General features: G+C 51.5%; 2 protein-coding genes across 4 annotated transcripts in view; one reads left to right on the forward strand and one right to left on the reverse strand.

Annotated features, from left to right (window-relative positions):
* ZSWIM7 (zinc finger SWIM-type containing 7) overlaps positions 1-6,269 on the forward strand; it is a 12,223-nt gene extending 5,954 nt beyond the window's left edge. Inside the window, exons 4-5 of one of the 2 annotated variants that reach the window (XM_024753549.1) lie at positions 4,410-4,514; positions 5,860-6,269. In XM_024753549.1, the coding sequence (XP_024609317.1) occupies positions 4,410-4,514; positions 5,860-5,979 (225 nt within the window). In that variant the 3' untranslated portion in view covers positions 5,980-6,269. Of the gene's footprint in view, positions 1-4,409 lie in introns of both variants that reach the window. The other variant, XM_024753541.1, reaches the window with a different exon arrangement.
* Positions 6,270-6,420: 151 nt separating this feature from the next.
* Positions 6,421-14,198, reverse strand: part of ADORA2B (adenosine A2b receptor) — a 20,310-nt gene continuing 12,532 nt past the window's right edge. For both annotated transcript variants that reach the window (XM_024753500.1, XM_024753491.1), the window contains exon 2: positions 6,421-8,599. In XM_024753500.1, coding sequence (XP_024609268.1) covers positions 7,936-8,599 — 664 coding nt within the window. In that variant the 3' untranslated portion in view covers positions 6,421-7,935. The remainder of the gene's footprint in view (positions 8,600-14,198) is intronic.

Genomic DNA, 14,198 nt, shown 5'->3' on the forward strand with positions numbered 1-14,198 from the left:
TTATCTCTTGCTTACAAGCAAAAACCAAAATGTACTTCGAGGTCCTTCCACATGTCCAGATTCATCTCATAGAAATGATCTGTCAAAATTGTTGTCAAGAAGTGTTCACGAAGGCCAAACTGCTGGATTCAGGCAGTTGACTTGGACCTTAGTTTTGCCCACTGGAGCTGAAGGTAGGTAGATTTGTAAAGTAACAGATCAGACTCTCATCAGGCTCCGAATTACTTTCATGTATTGATAATTCTCACCAAAAGCCCGGAAAGAGATTCACTGTGCCGAAAACTGAGGTGCAGAACATTAACAGTCACCTCCGGCAGCGGGGATGTGTAAAGGCCATCCTGCACTGCCTGTGTGTACGCCAGCAGTGGGCCACACTCGCCACCCCCAGCTTAGCTACATCAGACAGTGGTACCTGCCGCTGCGATTGAGCGAAGGGAATCTTGTGAATGAAATTAAACATCAGCAGTGGTCTCCAGAATTTTGTGTCTGGCTTGGAAGGAGTGAAAACGAAGCTGTCAGCTCTTGTATTTAATCCAGGCCTTGCTGAAGACCAGGAAGGAGGGATTTTTCAGTGTTTGGATTCTGGTTTATTTATGATGACCTCAGAGTTAAGGCCGTGTTGACTCATTCTTAGTGAGTGAGTGACTGGGCAGAGCCTCTTGGGTACATGGGTGGCTTTGCCTAGTGAACTTACTTGTGGTTCCACACTGCAGGATGGTGCGGCCAACCTGGCACGTCCTCCTGCATTTCTGCATGAAGTAAGCCGGGGTGATCCGTGCTGAAGGCTGCAGTTAAGACTCTGGGTTGTATTTACTTAAAAGAGGCTGCTGATGAGAATTTTCTCGTGGTGAATCGGCACTCTTAAGTGATATTGTTTGTACCTGAGGAAGTGTTTCCGTCTTCTTTCTAGAGTATTTATTTTTGGTTTTTATGTAGCTAAAATACCCTCAACGGGGAGGGCCTCGGAGTTTTCCCATGTCTTTTAGTTTCGGATTTTTTGTCCTAGTTCCAACATCAGCAGAACCCCTGACCTGCACAAGCAGAGTCCCAACTGCCCTCTAGTTCTGGGATCTCATTGTTAGTTAAAATCTTAAAGACTCTGAAATATTTCAGTTATTGTTGACTTTTTTGTTCCTCCCAGGATCACTGTGAGTTGTTTAATTTTCATCATTCACATTCTGTATTATATCATGTTGCTTTATTCGTCATAAAAATGCTAACTTCTTAGAATTGTGGCTGTCAGCTGGGACTCTGAATTAAATGAGGCTGTAGAAATCTTATAGACACCCTCAAATTAACCTCAGTGGTTTCATTGTATATAGTAACATAGAAAGAAGTTGGCTTAATTCAGAGGTCCTGTGAGATGATGAAATTTGAGTCAGACATTGCCTCTTGGTCCTGCTAGTTATTGTTCCATAGGGCAACCTTCTAATGCTCTCACTTCGTCCAGGTGTAGTGGAAATTATCTTAAAGTCACACTGATGTTGTTACCTGAGTCGCTTTCTGATAAACTTTGGTCCACCCAGGAACGGGGGTGCGTCAGTCAGGAGGTGCTAAATAAGTTAGGTTGTGGTAACAATGACCCCCAAATTTCAAAACAAAGTTTATATCTCACTCACTATACATCTCCATTAAGAGTCAACTGCAGCTCTGCTCCAAAACGTCTTCACTCAGGGTCCCAGTCGATGGAGCAGCCCCCGTCTGGAACATTGCGGATCTCACAGCAGAAAGAGAAGAGGATGTAGTATGCACCCCTTTTTAATGTTTCTGCTTGGCTACTCACGTTGTACTGGCTAAGGCAGGTCAACAGTCAGCCTGTATCTAATAGGGCAGGAATGTATAATCCTCTTCCCGAGAGAGGCGCCGAACTCGGGGAACAGTAGATTATACAGTTCACCACTGTGATGGATGCTAAGAGGCTTGGAGCAGCCATAAAGTAAAACTGTCCTTCTGAGTGGATGACCATGCAGGTGGGCCAGTCACCTTAGAACCTCACTGAAACCGTAGCAGACTTCCTCCAGGCAAGGTGCACACAAGTCCAGCCTGGGTTTGAGTATCCTCTTTCCTGCACTGCTTTTTTTAAAAGCTCTCTCCTTCTGGGGATAAACATTCCAGGCTCTGAGCGGCTGAACTGGGAGCATTTCCCGTGAGAGGAGGGGGTTCTTCCATTGAAGGGTGAAGGAAGTGAATGAGATGGTCCGTGAAGTCAATTTCTAATTCTAAACGTATCCAACTCAGATCTCTGCCTGATTATTGGGTTCGTTAGTTGTCCACTGCTCGATAAAGACGAAGCAAATTCAGAATTGACTGTTCGTTTACAGTGTTCACTGCCTCGGGCGGCTGAACGTTTTGAGTCCTAGCCAGCCTTTGAAAGGATCAGCAAGGGAACCTCTTGTAGAAACTCTCCCCGTCCCTGAGTTACCGGCACTCAGCTTCATCCAGAGAGTATTCTGATGGGCTGGGGACCCACCATAAGAAGGAACTTGTCAGTGTAGAATTCCAGAGGCTTATGTAAATCCAGAGAGAAGAAGAAATCTGAAGTTTTCTATTCATTGGTGACAGTTTGGAGACGCAAGAATTGTTGGTGTCACTGCTGGATGTTGATCGGTTTTCGTGCAGGACTGAGTGGGAAACAATCTGCTTTAATGCTCTCCCTTCAGCCTGTGTTTTCCAGACACTGGGGAGATTCCTGCAATCATTCTCAGCGTCCACCACCAAAAACATGTCAGCGCCCCAGGACTGGAAATCTGTAACATGTGATTTTCTTCACACCTGATTTGTAACTGGGGCTGAAATTTTTAATGGGAACGGTAGGCATCTTCTTACCTAGTCATGGGCCATTTCTGGTAATCTTGCAGCCCCCAAGGAATTCTCCTGACTTGGTCAAGAAACCTTAGCGACACGGCCGCGTCACGTGAATGCCAGGACATTTGACGAACAGGCACAGCTCATGCCTGAACACTGCTGGTGCTCGGTTGAAGCCTTTCCTGCTGCTTTATTCTTTGTGAGGAGAGAGGAGCTGTGGCATTTGTTGCTTTTTAAGTCCTGGCCTTTTCATGTAGATGGCCACCTCAGAGCTTGCAAAACGTGGGAGCCCTGTGGCAATCCCTAAGTTGCGGCTCATGTGAGCTAGCCCTCGGGGTGGCACCACGTGCCCAGGACGCTCCTTTTGCCAACAGTTTGCAGAGTGTTTTTTTTTTTTTTAATTAATTAATTAATTTTTGGCTGCATTGGGTCTTCGTTGCTGCACGTGGGCTTTCTCTAGTTGCGGCGAGCGGGGGCTACTCTTCGTTGTGGTGCGCGGGCTTCTCATTGCGGTGGCTTCTCTTGTTGCGGAGCACGGGCTCTAGGTGTGCGGGCTTCAGTAGTTGTGGCTCATGGGCTCTAGAGCACAGGCTCAGTAGTTGTGGCTTGTGGGCTCAGTAGTTGTGGCTCGCGGGCTCTAGAGCGCAGGTTCAGTAGTTGTGGCTCGTGGGCTCTAGAGCGCAGGCTCAGTAGCTGTGGCGCACGGGCTTAGTTGCTCCACGGCATGTGGGATCTTCCCGGACCAGGGCTCGAACCCGTGTCCCGGGCATTGGCAGGCGGATTCTTAACCACTGCCACCAGGGAAGCCCTGCGGATTGAACTGTAGGAATGAAGCCCTCAGCTGTGTCTTTGGCCGCTTTGTGGTGGAGACGTAAACAGGCGATTTCTCCGTTTGTCCAGTCACACTCCAGATGCAGCGTCACTTCCCTGGACGGCCTCTCCTCACCACTTGACTGACAGCCGGCCGTCTGCTCTTGGACTGGCGTGTTCCCGGCCCTCGTATCTGTGCACTCCTTCCATCCTGCTGGGGAACAGGCAGATCTGGGCTTACCGTGCTCTGAGACAGCCGCGCGATCATCCCGTTACAAGATTCTCTGCTTCCTACATTCCTCCTGTTCTCAGATGCTTTTCAGAAGCCCTTTCCCGTTTTCTTCTGAAGACCTGTCTTTCTGCCTCACCGCCCAGCCTTCACCTGTTATCAGGCTCCCTTCACACGTGTGGTGGAAGCTTTAGACGTTTACACACATGCTGTGAAATACCAGAGGTTGAGAAACACCACGATGAAGTGCAGATGAGGGGGCTTTCTCTCTGCCTCTTTATAGTCAGCCCACGGAGTGGGCCCTCTGAATCACCAGCCAGAGGGATGGTTTAACCCACCCGAAACGCTTCCGTTTTGTCCTGTGGAGTCCTCAAGGGCAGAGCTCTAAGGCAGCGGGAAGGTCCCGCAGGCAGGGAAGTCGAGTTTCCACTTCTGCGGAAGATGTTCCTATGGTTCTTCCCAGCGCAGAGCAGCTCTGAGTCGTCAGGCAGATAAATTCGGGGGAAGGGAGTGGTTTTCCAGCACACCTTTCCAAGTCTGATCCCATCTGTCCTTTCCTTTCTAGGTACTTGGAAGTTCCGGTAGAACGTACGTGTGTTTGGCCTCTTGTCATTACTGTTCGTGTCCGGCATTTGCCTTCTCAGTGCTGCGGAAGGGTGACAGCCTCCTGGTGAGGATGGGAAGGGCCCCCCCCCCAACTGCGGCTGAGCTAGGAGAGAGATTGAGAGCCCTCGTTGCGTCGTTTAAAAGCTGCACAAAATGGGGATTTTACTACATGTGGAAACAGATAGTAGTTTCTTCTCTTTGACTTCAGTTAGTCCTCTCTTTTGGGTTTACCTTCCCAAAATGCAGTGTCATTTTTAGAACTACACCAATTTCCCATTTTAATTTAAAAGGTCACAGATGAAGCTGTGGGGAGGGCAACAGGTAATCCCCAAAGTAGGCAACTGGGGAACCAGTCGGCCCAATAGAAATATGAACTAAATCGCTGCTGGCAGCTTTGCAAAGCCCCAGCTACACGTCCAGCCTTGAGGTGCTTCTTCCCACTCCCCGTGAGACAGCCTGGCACCTGGCCGTGCTCGACTTTCCTGGGGGCAGGAGAGCACATCGGTGCCTCTGCTGACTTCACGGAGTCCAGGGCATCAAGCAGGAACAAGACACACTCACAAAGCTCCTGATTCCGCAGGAGAAAGCACTACCCAGCCATTTGTTAAGTCTTGCCAAGGAAGAATATTGTAGCACCCGCTGGATTCTTCCCCTTTCTTTTACATACACTGTTAATTACACACCTCGGGAACTGGGTGGCAGGTTGAATGTCCCATTGTACAAGAAGCCACCTTCACAGCTGATTTCCCCTGTAAAATGACAGGGTTCAAGCAGGCCCTCCAGTAACCTAAGCTGTGTGTGCTATGATACAGGGTCCAGCACAGGTCCTCTCCCCAGAGGTGTTACAGGCCGAGATATGTGAGGGTCCTGCCACCCCTGCCCCTGCCCCCGACACCGTGCCCCAGAAGTCTAATAGCGGTGAAGGGACTACACTGTAGACTCTGAGCATGTGTGTAAGATGGGGATAAGACCTGTCCCCCTGGGGGGCTTAAATGAGATAATCTTATTATCTCATTATTAAATAATTCTCTCCTATTAAGTGAGATAAACTTTAAGAAGCACTTAGCACAGTACCTCAAGGAACTAGCCATTGCTATTAACAGCTTTCTGAAGGCGAGGAAGAAAGAAATATAATTTAGGACTAAAATAAAGAGCCTGTCTCAGTTTTCCCTTGGTTTTACCTGTACCAAGCTGGATCTAAACTGTTGCCCCAAACAATAGGCAAAGGAAAACCTCCTTCGTCCCCACTGCCTCCTAGGAGGTCTCATCTTTGTCTTCAGTTTCAGGCAGTGAGTTAGAGGCGCACAGTCTGTGCCCCACTCCTTTCCTGCTACATGTGATGGTGGTGAGAGGTCTGGGTTAGCCCGGCCCCTCCAGTTTCTAACTGGTTTGTGTGTTTTGTGTTCCAGTGCAAGCACCTCTTGGCAGTTTATCTTAGTCAGGTTATGAGGACCTGTCAGCAGCTGAGCGTCTCTGACAAGCAACTGACTGATGTATTATTGATGGAAAGGACACAGGAAGCATCATAAATGGCGCAGATGGAGCATGACACTGTCCTCCAACACGGGAGTCCTGTCCAGGGCGCACGCGACTGGCCACGCGCGATTCACGCGGCCGAGACGTGAACCAGACTTCCTGTTGCTGTCCCTTCCCCGCGGGCTGCAGGAGGCATTGTGGGTTGGGCCCAGGATGTGCGTATGGTTTGAAGCCCTCGTGAAAAGTCCGGACCAGCCTCCAAGCCCCTTGGGTAGAAAATTTCCAGATGCAATCAAGCGTTTTAGACTCCGAAGCCTAACATCATGTCATGGTCATAATTAGATTCTTAAGTGACCAGAGCACGAGTCATTTTTAAGAGGTTGGAACGGTAGGTGAAACAGCAAGCTGAAGTTTATAGATAAATAAGCATCAGTCCTTCTTCTTGGGTCCAGAAAACTTTTCTGCAGTAAAAGGTTAGAGCGGAGATGTGGCTAAATGGCAGCAAAGACAAAAAGACATCAGGGTTCTGGTTTCAGTGAGCTACAGAATCTGCGCTGTCGAGGCCAAAACGCTGATTAAATGGGCTGTATTGTGAGAAATGTAGTTAGCGCCTAGGACGAGGAAGTGCCGGTTTGCTCTGCGTGCACTTCTGAGCTTTGTAACGAGCCAGATGAAGGAAGCTGAAGACGCTGCTGGGGATTTCCAGTCTGAGGAAGAAAAGGCTGAGAGATTCCCAAGAGGATGTCGGGAGGGAGATCAATGGGACGCATCCGGACCCCAAGAGAGAGCAAAGGAGCAATGGCGGATGAAAAGGAACACGAGACGGATTTCGGCACAGGACAGGAACTTTCCATGGGGAAGGCTGTCCACAGCTGGAACGGGGTCCTGGAAGGACAGGCTCTCCCTGTCTCTCTCGGGGTTCGTGAGCCTGCAACACGCTCGCGGGGTTACTGCGGAAGGAATCGAGTCAGCGACCAGACAGGTGAAACAGATGGTTCTGCAGCCTCGGACAGCCCCCAGCCCTGTGCCCCGCAGTACAAGGTGCTAATGAATGACTGCGGGGAAGGCCGCGGACGGCACAGGGCTCTGTGGTGGCAGAGCCTTCTCCTAGGTCGAGGTGTGGCGAATAAAACCTATCAAGACCGTGCTACTTGGCAAACTTGGGCTCGGTGTAAACTGATTTCAGGATAAAGAACGGAAGGTAGGTGAGCTCTGCACCGCAAGCCGGCGCAGCACCCTCAACTGTATTTTTTTTTTTAAGTTTTATTTTTATTTCACCTCATACATAAACACAATTCTCTAACTCTCCTTAGTAAAATTTTCACTTCGGATTCCAGCAACTTGGCCAAACTTGAACTTGGGAGAGAAGTAAAATTCACTATCTAGCTCTGGAAGGGGGAAACAGAATCTGGTGGCGGAGGGATCCCACTTCTCCAGTTTCTTCCTTTAGGGGAGTTTGCTGTACGTGGAAAAGACTGTTATCAAACCTGTCATCTGATGACATTCTACTTAAGAACTTATGAGACTATCATCTCCCTAATATGGCAGCGTCTCGATCGGAGCATTATACTTCTAATTTTCCTGGTCACCTGGCCCAGAACAAGTATGTATCTTTAGTATGTCCAGCTTTTTCCATTGCCTGCTAAGTTAAAAAGTGTTTGTACTGCAATAGTTCACAGTGTTTCACAGTAAAATAGTTTCAGTCATTTTCTACCACGGAAGAGGTGGACTCTTAAAGAAACAGAACTTCCTTTTACCATCCATTCAAGTCGTCGGCATCGTCAGCAAGAGCGGCCAGGGAACCGTAAACGCGTCTGCCGACCCTCGGCACCTACGAGTCACGCGTGCGTGTTAACTAGGTACGTGGTACCTCCGGGGAAGTGCTCCGAAGAGGCCCCCTGCTGGCCTGTGAGGTGTAGCTGTCCTTCCAGTGAGAATCCGCCAGCCACGCCCCGTCCCTTTGTTACTGAACTTGTGCCTCCTCCTCGAAGAGGCCAGAGCAGCCTCGGTCACAGGCCCACCTGGAGAGCAGGCTGCGCCCCTGCCTGCCCATCCCCACTCTTGCGGACGTCTGTCCGGCAGAGAACATACCTGGAGATGATTTTGTGGAAAGTGTAGCGGAAGTCTCGGTTCCGGTAGGCGTAGACAATGGGATTGACGACCGAGTTGGCGTGCGACAGGAGGATGGCCGTGTTCATGGCCCACTTGGGCTTCTCCTTGGCCCAGGCTGGCTGAAAGAGCGAGGCACAGTTGATGGCGTGTACCGGCAGCCAGCACAGAGCAAAGATCCCAACAATCATGGCCAGGGACTTGGCCGCGTGGATCTCCCGCTGGAGGACGGTCCTCGAGTGGTCCATGAGCTCCATACGCTGGAGCTGCCTGCAGGCCACCAGGAAGATCTTGACGTAGATGACCAGCATTATGAGCAGCGGGGGCAGGACGCACCCAAAGAAATTGAAGTACACCATGTAGCTCATGGGGACCACGTTCTCAAAGAGACACTTCACAAGGCAGCAGCTCGCGTTTGTGCTTCCATCCCAGGGCTCTGTGCAGTTGGTGGCACGGTCTTTACTGTTCCACCCCAGGAACGGGGTCAGGCCGATGCCCAAGGCGAGGACCCAGAGGACAGCAATGACCCCCCTTGCCCGGGCCCCAGTGACCAGACTCTTATACCTGTTGAAAAGAACAGCATCTGTCACCGCCAGCGTACAGCACTCTGCCACCGAAGTCCAAGACCCCACCTCTGCTCTTGGTTCCTTTACCCCTAACAGCCTCTACCGTTCAGCCTCAGAGGGCACCGTGGCCTTTTACCCTCAACACTAACCGCTCGCAAACAGGTGTAAACAGCTTTGCTCTAACAAGCTCAATAAGGTTTTCATTCTTAAGAACTCACCTCTGTCTAATGACAAATCATGGTCGAGGAGAACAAGTGGAGAATTCTTAAAGGCTGCTTTCTAATCACCCAGATACTGACCTTGGGTCTAGGTCTCCTATGAGACACAGTTCTAGGGGGTCGGGATACACCAGGGAACGGAACCCACAAGACCTCTGCTTCTCAGGGACTTAACGTGCTAGCAGGGGAGACAGATCATAATAAACAACAAGCATAGGTTAGTAAATTATACGGTATGTTCGAAGGAGACGTGTAGTGTGAAAAGAGAAAAAGCAGAGTGAGGAAGGTGAGCTGTGGCAGGGACTAGTGTTAAAGAGGTCAGGCAGGGAGGCTTCACTGATAAGATGCCCTAGAACAAACACCCAACCAGTGAGGACCGGAGGCCCCTGGAGTCAGGCAGCCCCACCTGGTGACTCTGGGCGAGAAGCCTTCTGGTCAGTCTCCCACCAACACCCTAAGAAGAGTCATCCCCCTGAATTCCCCGGTAAGGTGCTGGAGAACGAGAGTTCTAGCAGCGTCCCTGGCTGTCTCGGCTAGCGGCGAAGTTGATAAAAATTGGGAAGGAACTTAGCAAATATCAAACCTTTTTAGTAATTTTTAGACCATTAAATCTTATTTAAAATCTCTAAAAATCATAATACACATTTTGGACGTTTTGCTACAAGGCAGTCCATATATGGTTTATAGCAAAGGTATAAACTCTGCTATTCATAACTGGTCCATAATATGTATTTAACATAATGTATTGAAAATAATGCAATAACATCTTTACTTAACCTCTGGGAAGAAAACTGGGAAATAGCTGGATACACATCATCTTAAGACTCGTCTGTGGGAAGTGTCCGATCTCCTTCGCCTGCAGGATTAAGCTCTCACTTCTCAGCATGGACCACGGAGCCCTCAGGCCGCAGCCCCAAGTGCCCCTGCCTGCTGTTCCAGACAGCTGCTGCGTTCTGGCCCCGCTGCTCTCCTGTCTCAAAGGTCACCTCCTTTCCTGCTCCCTTCGCAGGCAAAGGTGGCCTCTCCCACTCTCTGGCCTCAGACACACACCTGTCATAGAGCTTGTTTATCTCTCGCAGGTGTTCAGCCTTTTAAGGACTTGGACCTTGTCCCTTTGATTTGGTGTCCCCAGGAACTAGCATAGTGCCTGGCGCATAGGAGGTTCTTAGGAAGGTGGCCATTACAAACACATTCCTGGCTCGCTACCAGACAGCTTTAAAACGGGCTTCTGCTTATTAGGAATGCCTTGATGCTGTGGCCGGACAGGCAGCAGAACTGGTCCAGTTTGCGGGGTCTTGCCTCATGTTGACGGTGATCCCTCATCTTCTCTGCTCCCTACGAGGGCAGCTCAGTTGTGGGGTCTTGACTACAGAGGACCTGCTGGGTGCAGCTGCTCGCTGAACTTTTCTGGGCCAATAAATCCATCTATTTCCAAATCCTTTCTGCTTCCCTCCTCACGCAGGAATGTAAAGCCATTCCTTATAAAAATGTTATTCCTGGCCATTGCCTTGCCCGAGACGTGAAGAATGCAATGTTACCCCTGTAGGGTAACAACACCACCGTCACAGAACTTCAGGCCCACGAGGCAGCCACGCCTCCACTGTTCACGGGACCCAGCTGCACTGAGCTGTGTACAGCTGAACACAGACCAGCCCCGGGGGATGAGTAAGATCTGGGGTTAGCACATTCCCTTGTCAGTCACGGTCTGGGATGGATACGGGAGGTGGTTCTGGCCAGTGTGACTAAAGGAAGTCTGCTAGGGTACTTCCAGGAAAAGTTTTACTTGATAAAAGGAGAGAGACACACGAGGAGAGCTCCTCCCCATACTCATCCCTTTCTGCTTTGGATGCTCTTATGGGAGGCTGTGATGCCTAGAGCTGCAGCAGCCATCTTGTGACCATGAGGCATGAGCCTGAAAACAAAGCAAATGGCGAAGCAGAAGGGAGGAAAGAGTCCAGGTCCTTGATGGTGTCTTTGAACCACTACACCAACCCTAGAACCACCATGGCTCCATACTGTAGTTCAAGAGATAATTGATGGTCTTGATGGCTTAAGTCACTGTTACCTGCAGCCAGAAAGCTCATACAAACTGGAAGGGACTTTCATCTTTTCTAGTCCAACTTCTCTTATTTTACAAATGAGGAACCAGACATACAAAGTCTTTAAGTAACGAAGGCCATACAATAACCAAAGACCAATAAGTCAGGACTTTCAGGCCTCTGTTCCTTACACCACGTTATGCTTTTTTTTTTTTTAATATTTATTTATTTATTTACTTATTTATTTATTTGGCTTCGCCGGGTCTTAGTTGCAGCACACAGGATCTTCGTTGAGGCATGCAGTATCTTTTAGTTGCGGCATGTGGGATCTAGTTCCCTGACCAGGGATCGAACCTGGGCCCCCCTGCATTGGGAGCGCGGAGTCCTAACCGCTGGACCACCGGGGAAGTCCCTATGCTGCTGCTTTTATGTGACTTTTTCCTAAGCGATATTAGACACGGAGTCCTCTGTACACAGAGGGATCCCAGGGGGTGGCTTCCTGGCAGAGTTCAAAACAACTGGAATCCACCCACATCTGAACCTCTCAAAACTGCTGGATCCTGCACATATGAAAAACTACTTTTACGCTAAATCGTCTTAGATGAGGAACAGCAGATGATTTCATTCGGGGAGCAGCTGGTCCCAGCCTTCTCCGTGACCCCCTGCACCAGGGCCCTTCTCCCCTACTGGCTCATTATTTTATTCAGAGTTCTTCCTTGTATTACCACACACTCCGCTGGCACTGGAAACAGAATCACAGCCCTCGTGGGCTGTGAAGCTAACGGAAGAGACAGAAAATAAACAGATAAACACTCAAAGGTACAATCACAAGTCAGAAGGAGTCTGGCCAAACCAAAAGGAACAGGGTGCAGATTAGAGAAAACCAGGAAGAGCTTGGACACAGGGTGTCAGGGAAGCCTCTTAGGCAGCAGAGTCGGAGGTGCAGGGGGCAGGGAGGCTCTGAAAAGCGGGGAGAAGCCATTCTAAGCAGAGAGAACAGAATGTGCATGGCTTCCAGACAGGAAAGGGTTTCACCTTCCTAGAGAAGCAGAGGGGTGAGGCGGGCCCGTCCCCAGGCCGGGGGAAGGGGCTGGAGCTTGATACTCAGATACCCCAGTGCTGCGGGATGCCATGGGAGGCTCGAGGCACACTGAGGGGACGGCACTGGTTTCGGCTGTGTGAAGCTGACCGTGGAGACTGAGTTTCAGGGCCGCCAGAAGGAAAGCAGAGCAGTTAGGAAACTACTTCAGTGGTTAACTCAAGAGAAGACGTTGGCGTGGGGCAGGATGACAGCAAAGACAGGGCTCACAGACCCCACCCCCCACCCCATCCTAGCAGCTCTGAACCACACGGCCACACGACACGCTGGGGGAGACACGTGCCTACAGACTCCCCCGGCCACCAGCCACACAGGGCACATCAGACACACGGCCGCCCCGCCTGAGCGCCGCTCTGCAGGCACCAGGCCCGCGCGCATCCCCCGTCTCGCGAGGTCAGGGCACCATCGCCAGCTACACATGTGGAAGCTGAGGCTGCCACGTAAATGATTGGCCTGCTGCCCCTGAACTGCAGTCAGGACACAAACCCACCGACCTGATCTGATTCCGGTTTTGCCCAAAGCAGTCACTTTCCTGCTCAGGATCCCGTGGTTCTTCTCACAGATCCCAGCTCCCCTCTCCGCCAGCCCCGGCTCTGCTGCCCTCTGCCCGGGGCCAAAGCTGCCAGCCATTCCAGGGATCCTCTGCCCCCAACTCCGTGGCCGGCCCCCTGGGAAGCGGCAGGCAGTCCTTATAAGGCGGCAGGGAGATGCTTCTCCTGGCGGACACAACCAGACCCACAGCAAGACGTGGGCTCCAAAGGCAGACGCGCTTTTAGCACTGGAGCTGCAGCCCCACGATGGCAGAACAGTCCGTGTCCGCGAGACGCTGCCTGGACCCAGGCACGGGTGGGAGACGGCCAGGGATGCCGGGGAGAGCCGGCCAGTGTCCCTGCACCGGGCGGGAGGCTGGGGGCACGACCCCCGGGTCTCTGGCATCTCACGGCGGGGTGGTGGGCTCCGCTCTCCTCCCGCATACCCTCTCGTCTCCCACTTCCAGCCGGGCCTCTGTCTTCTCCCTGAGCGCCCCACTCCCACCCTGCCCACCCCTCGCTCCTTTGCTCCCCGAGCACCAGGGGCTCTCAGAGCATCCTCGTGTGTGTGTGCGTGCGTGCCCCCCACATCATTCCTGAACGGCGGGAACGTGTCCTTTCCTACAACCGCCCCAAGTGCAGGAGGAGTACATGGAAGGCGATGAGTAGAGGAAATGTAGACGGCGGTATTACACCGAGCAAGCAGGAACAACTCCAGCCCACACAAAAGGGGTGTCCTGGGAGAGTCCACCCTCTGGGAAGTGGCTGTGCCCCCGCTGTGCCGGACCCACCCACTCTCCATGCAAGGGGCTCATTAGCTAAGGAGCCGGATCGAGAGACAGTCACAGCTAAAGGGAACAGTGTGGACGCCCAGGCTCACATCATGACAGAGGGCTTGCCAAGCGCTGCCTAACAAGCGCTGGCCTATTTCTGGGCCAGGGTCCCCCCCCTCCGGCTCTGCAGCCCTCGGCTCAGACCAGGCCACATGCTCAGCCTTGGAAACCAGAATTCCCAGCGCTCAGGGTGCCCTGAGTGCAGCAAATCCCCAAGGGCAGCCACCCTGGCAGTGACACTGAGTCCAGACAGGGGCTGGGGAGAGCCGGAGCTCTGCTCTCAGAAAAATGGGGAGAGCGGTGGCCGCAGAACCCACCCCTGCGGGGCCTCTGAACACAGATTTCGTGTGTGCAAAGCACTTTATCAATGCAAATCACTAAGTAAGTACACCCGGAGTTCTGTCCTGCTTCTTAAAATTGCCAATTGTTCCTTTAGGGACTTTTCCCTTTCTGTTCTGTTTCGCTCCCAAGTTTCATTTCTCTGTAATAGAAACACTTCTGCTCCAAAGCAACATATACATTCTCAGAAAACGTCATATTCTCTAAAATCGCACACAAACAGTAACGGGACTTACGTGAAAATGGGGTGAGGACAGACCACTCAACGCCTACCAAGCGTTATAACTAGAGTGCTAACAAAATAACTTGGACGGCCCAGCGGGCAGGTCCGCGCGGGCGGGGGGTAGAGGCTGCCGCGGTGAACATTAAAAAAGTCCCCAGAAAGTCTAATGGAAATCCCGGCAAAAGTGCAATTAGAGCAAGGCCGACGGGTGCAAAGGCAATGCAGCCGGACGAGGCAATGCGGCCGCGCGCCATGAGGGGTGAGGGCTGCGGGTGCCGCAGGAGGCCCGGGCCCTGCTTCCCCCCCACCCCCATCC

This window comes from Neophocaena asiaeorientalis, unplaced genomic scaffold (genome assembly GCF_003031525.2).
Source record: "Neophocaena asiaeorientalis asiaeorientalis breed wild unplaced genomic scaffold, Neophocaena_asiaeorientalis_V1.1 scaffold540, whole genome shotgun sequence".
Taxonomy (NCBI): Eukaryota; Metazoa; Chordata; class Mammalia; order Artiodactyla; family Phocoenidae; genus Neophocaena; species Neophocaena asiaeorientalis.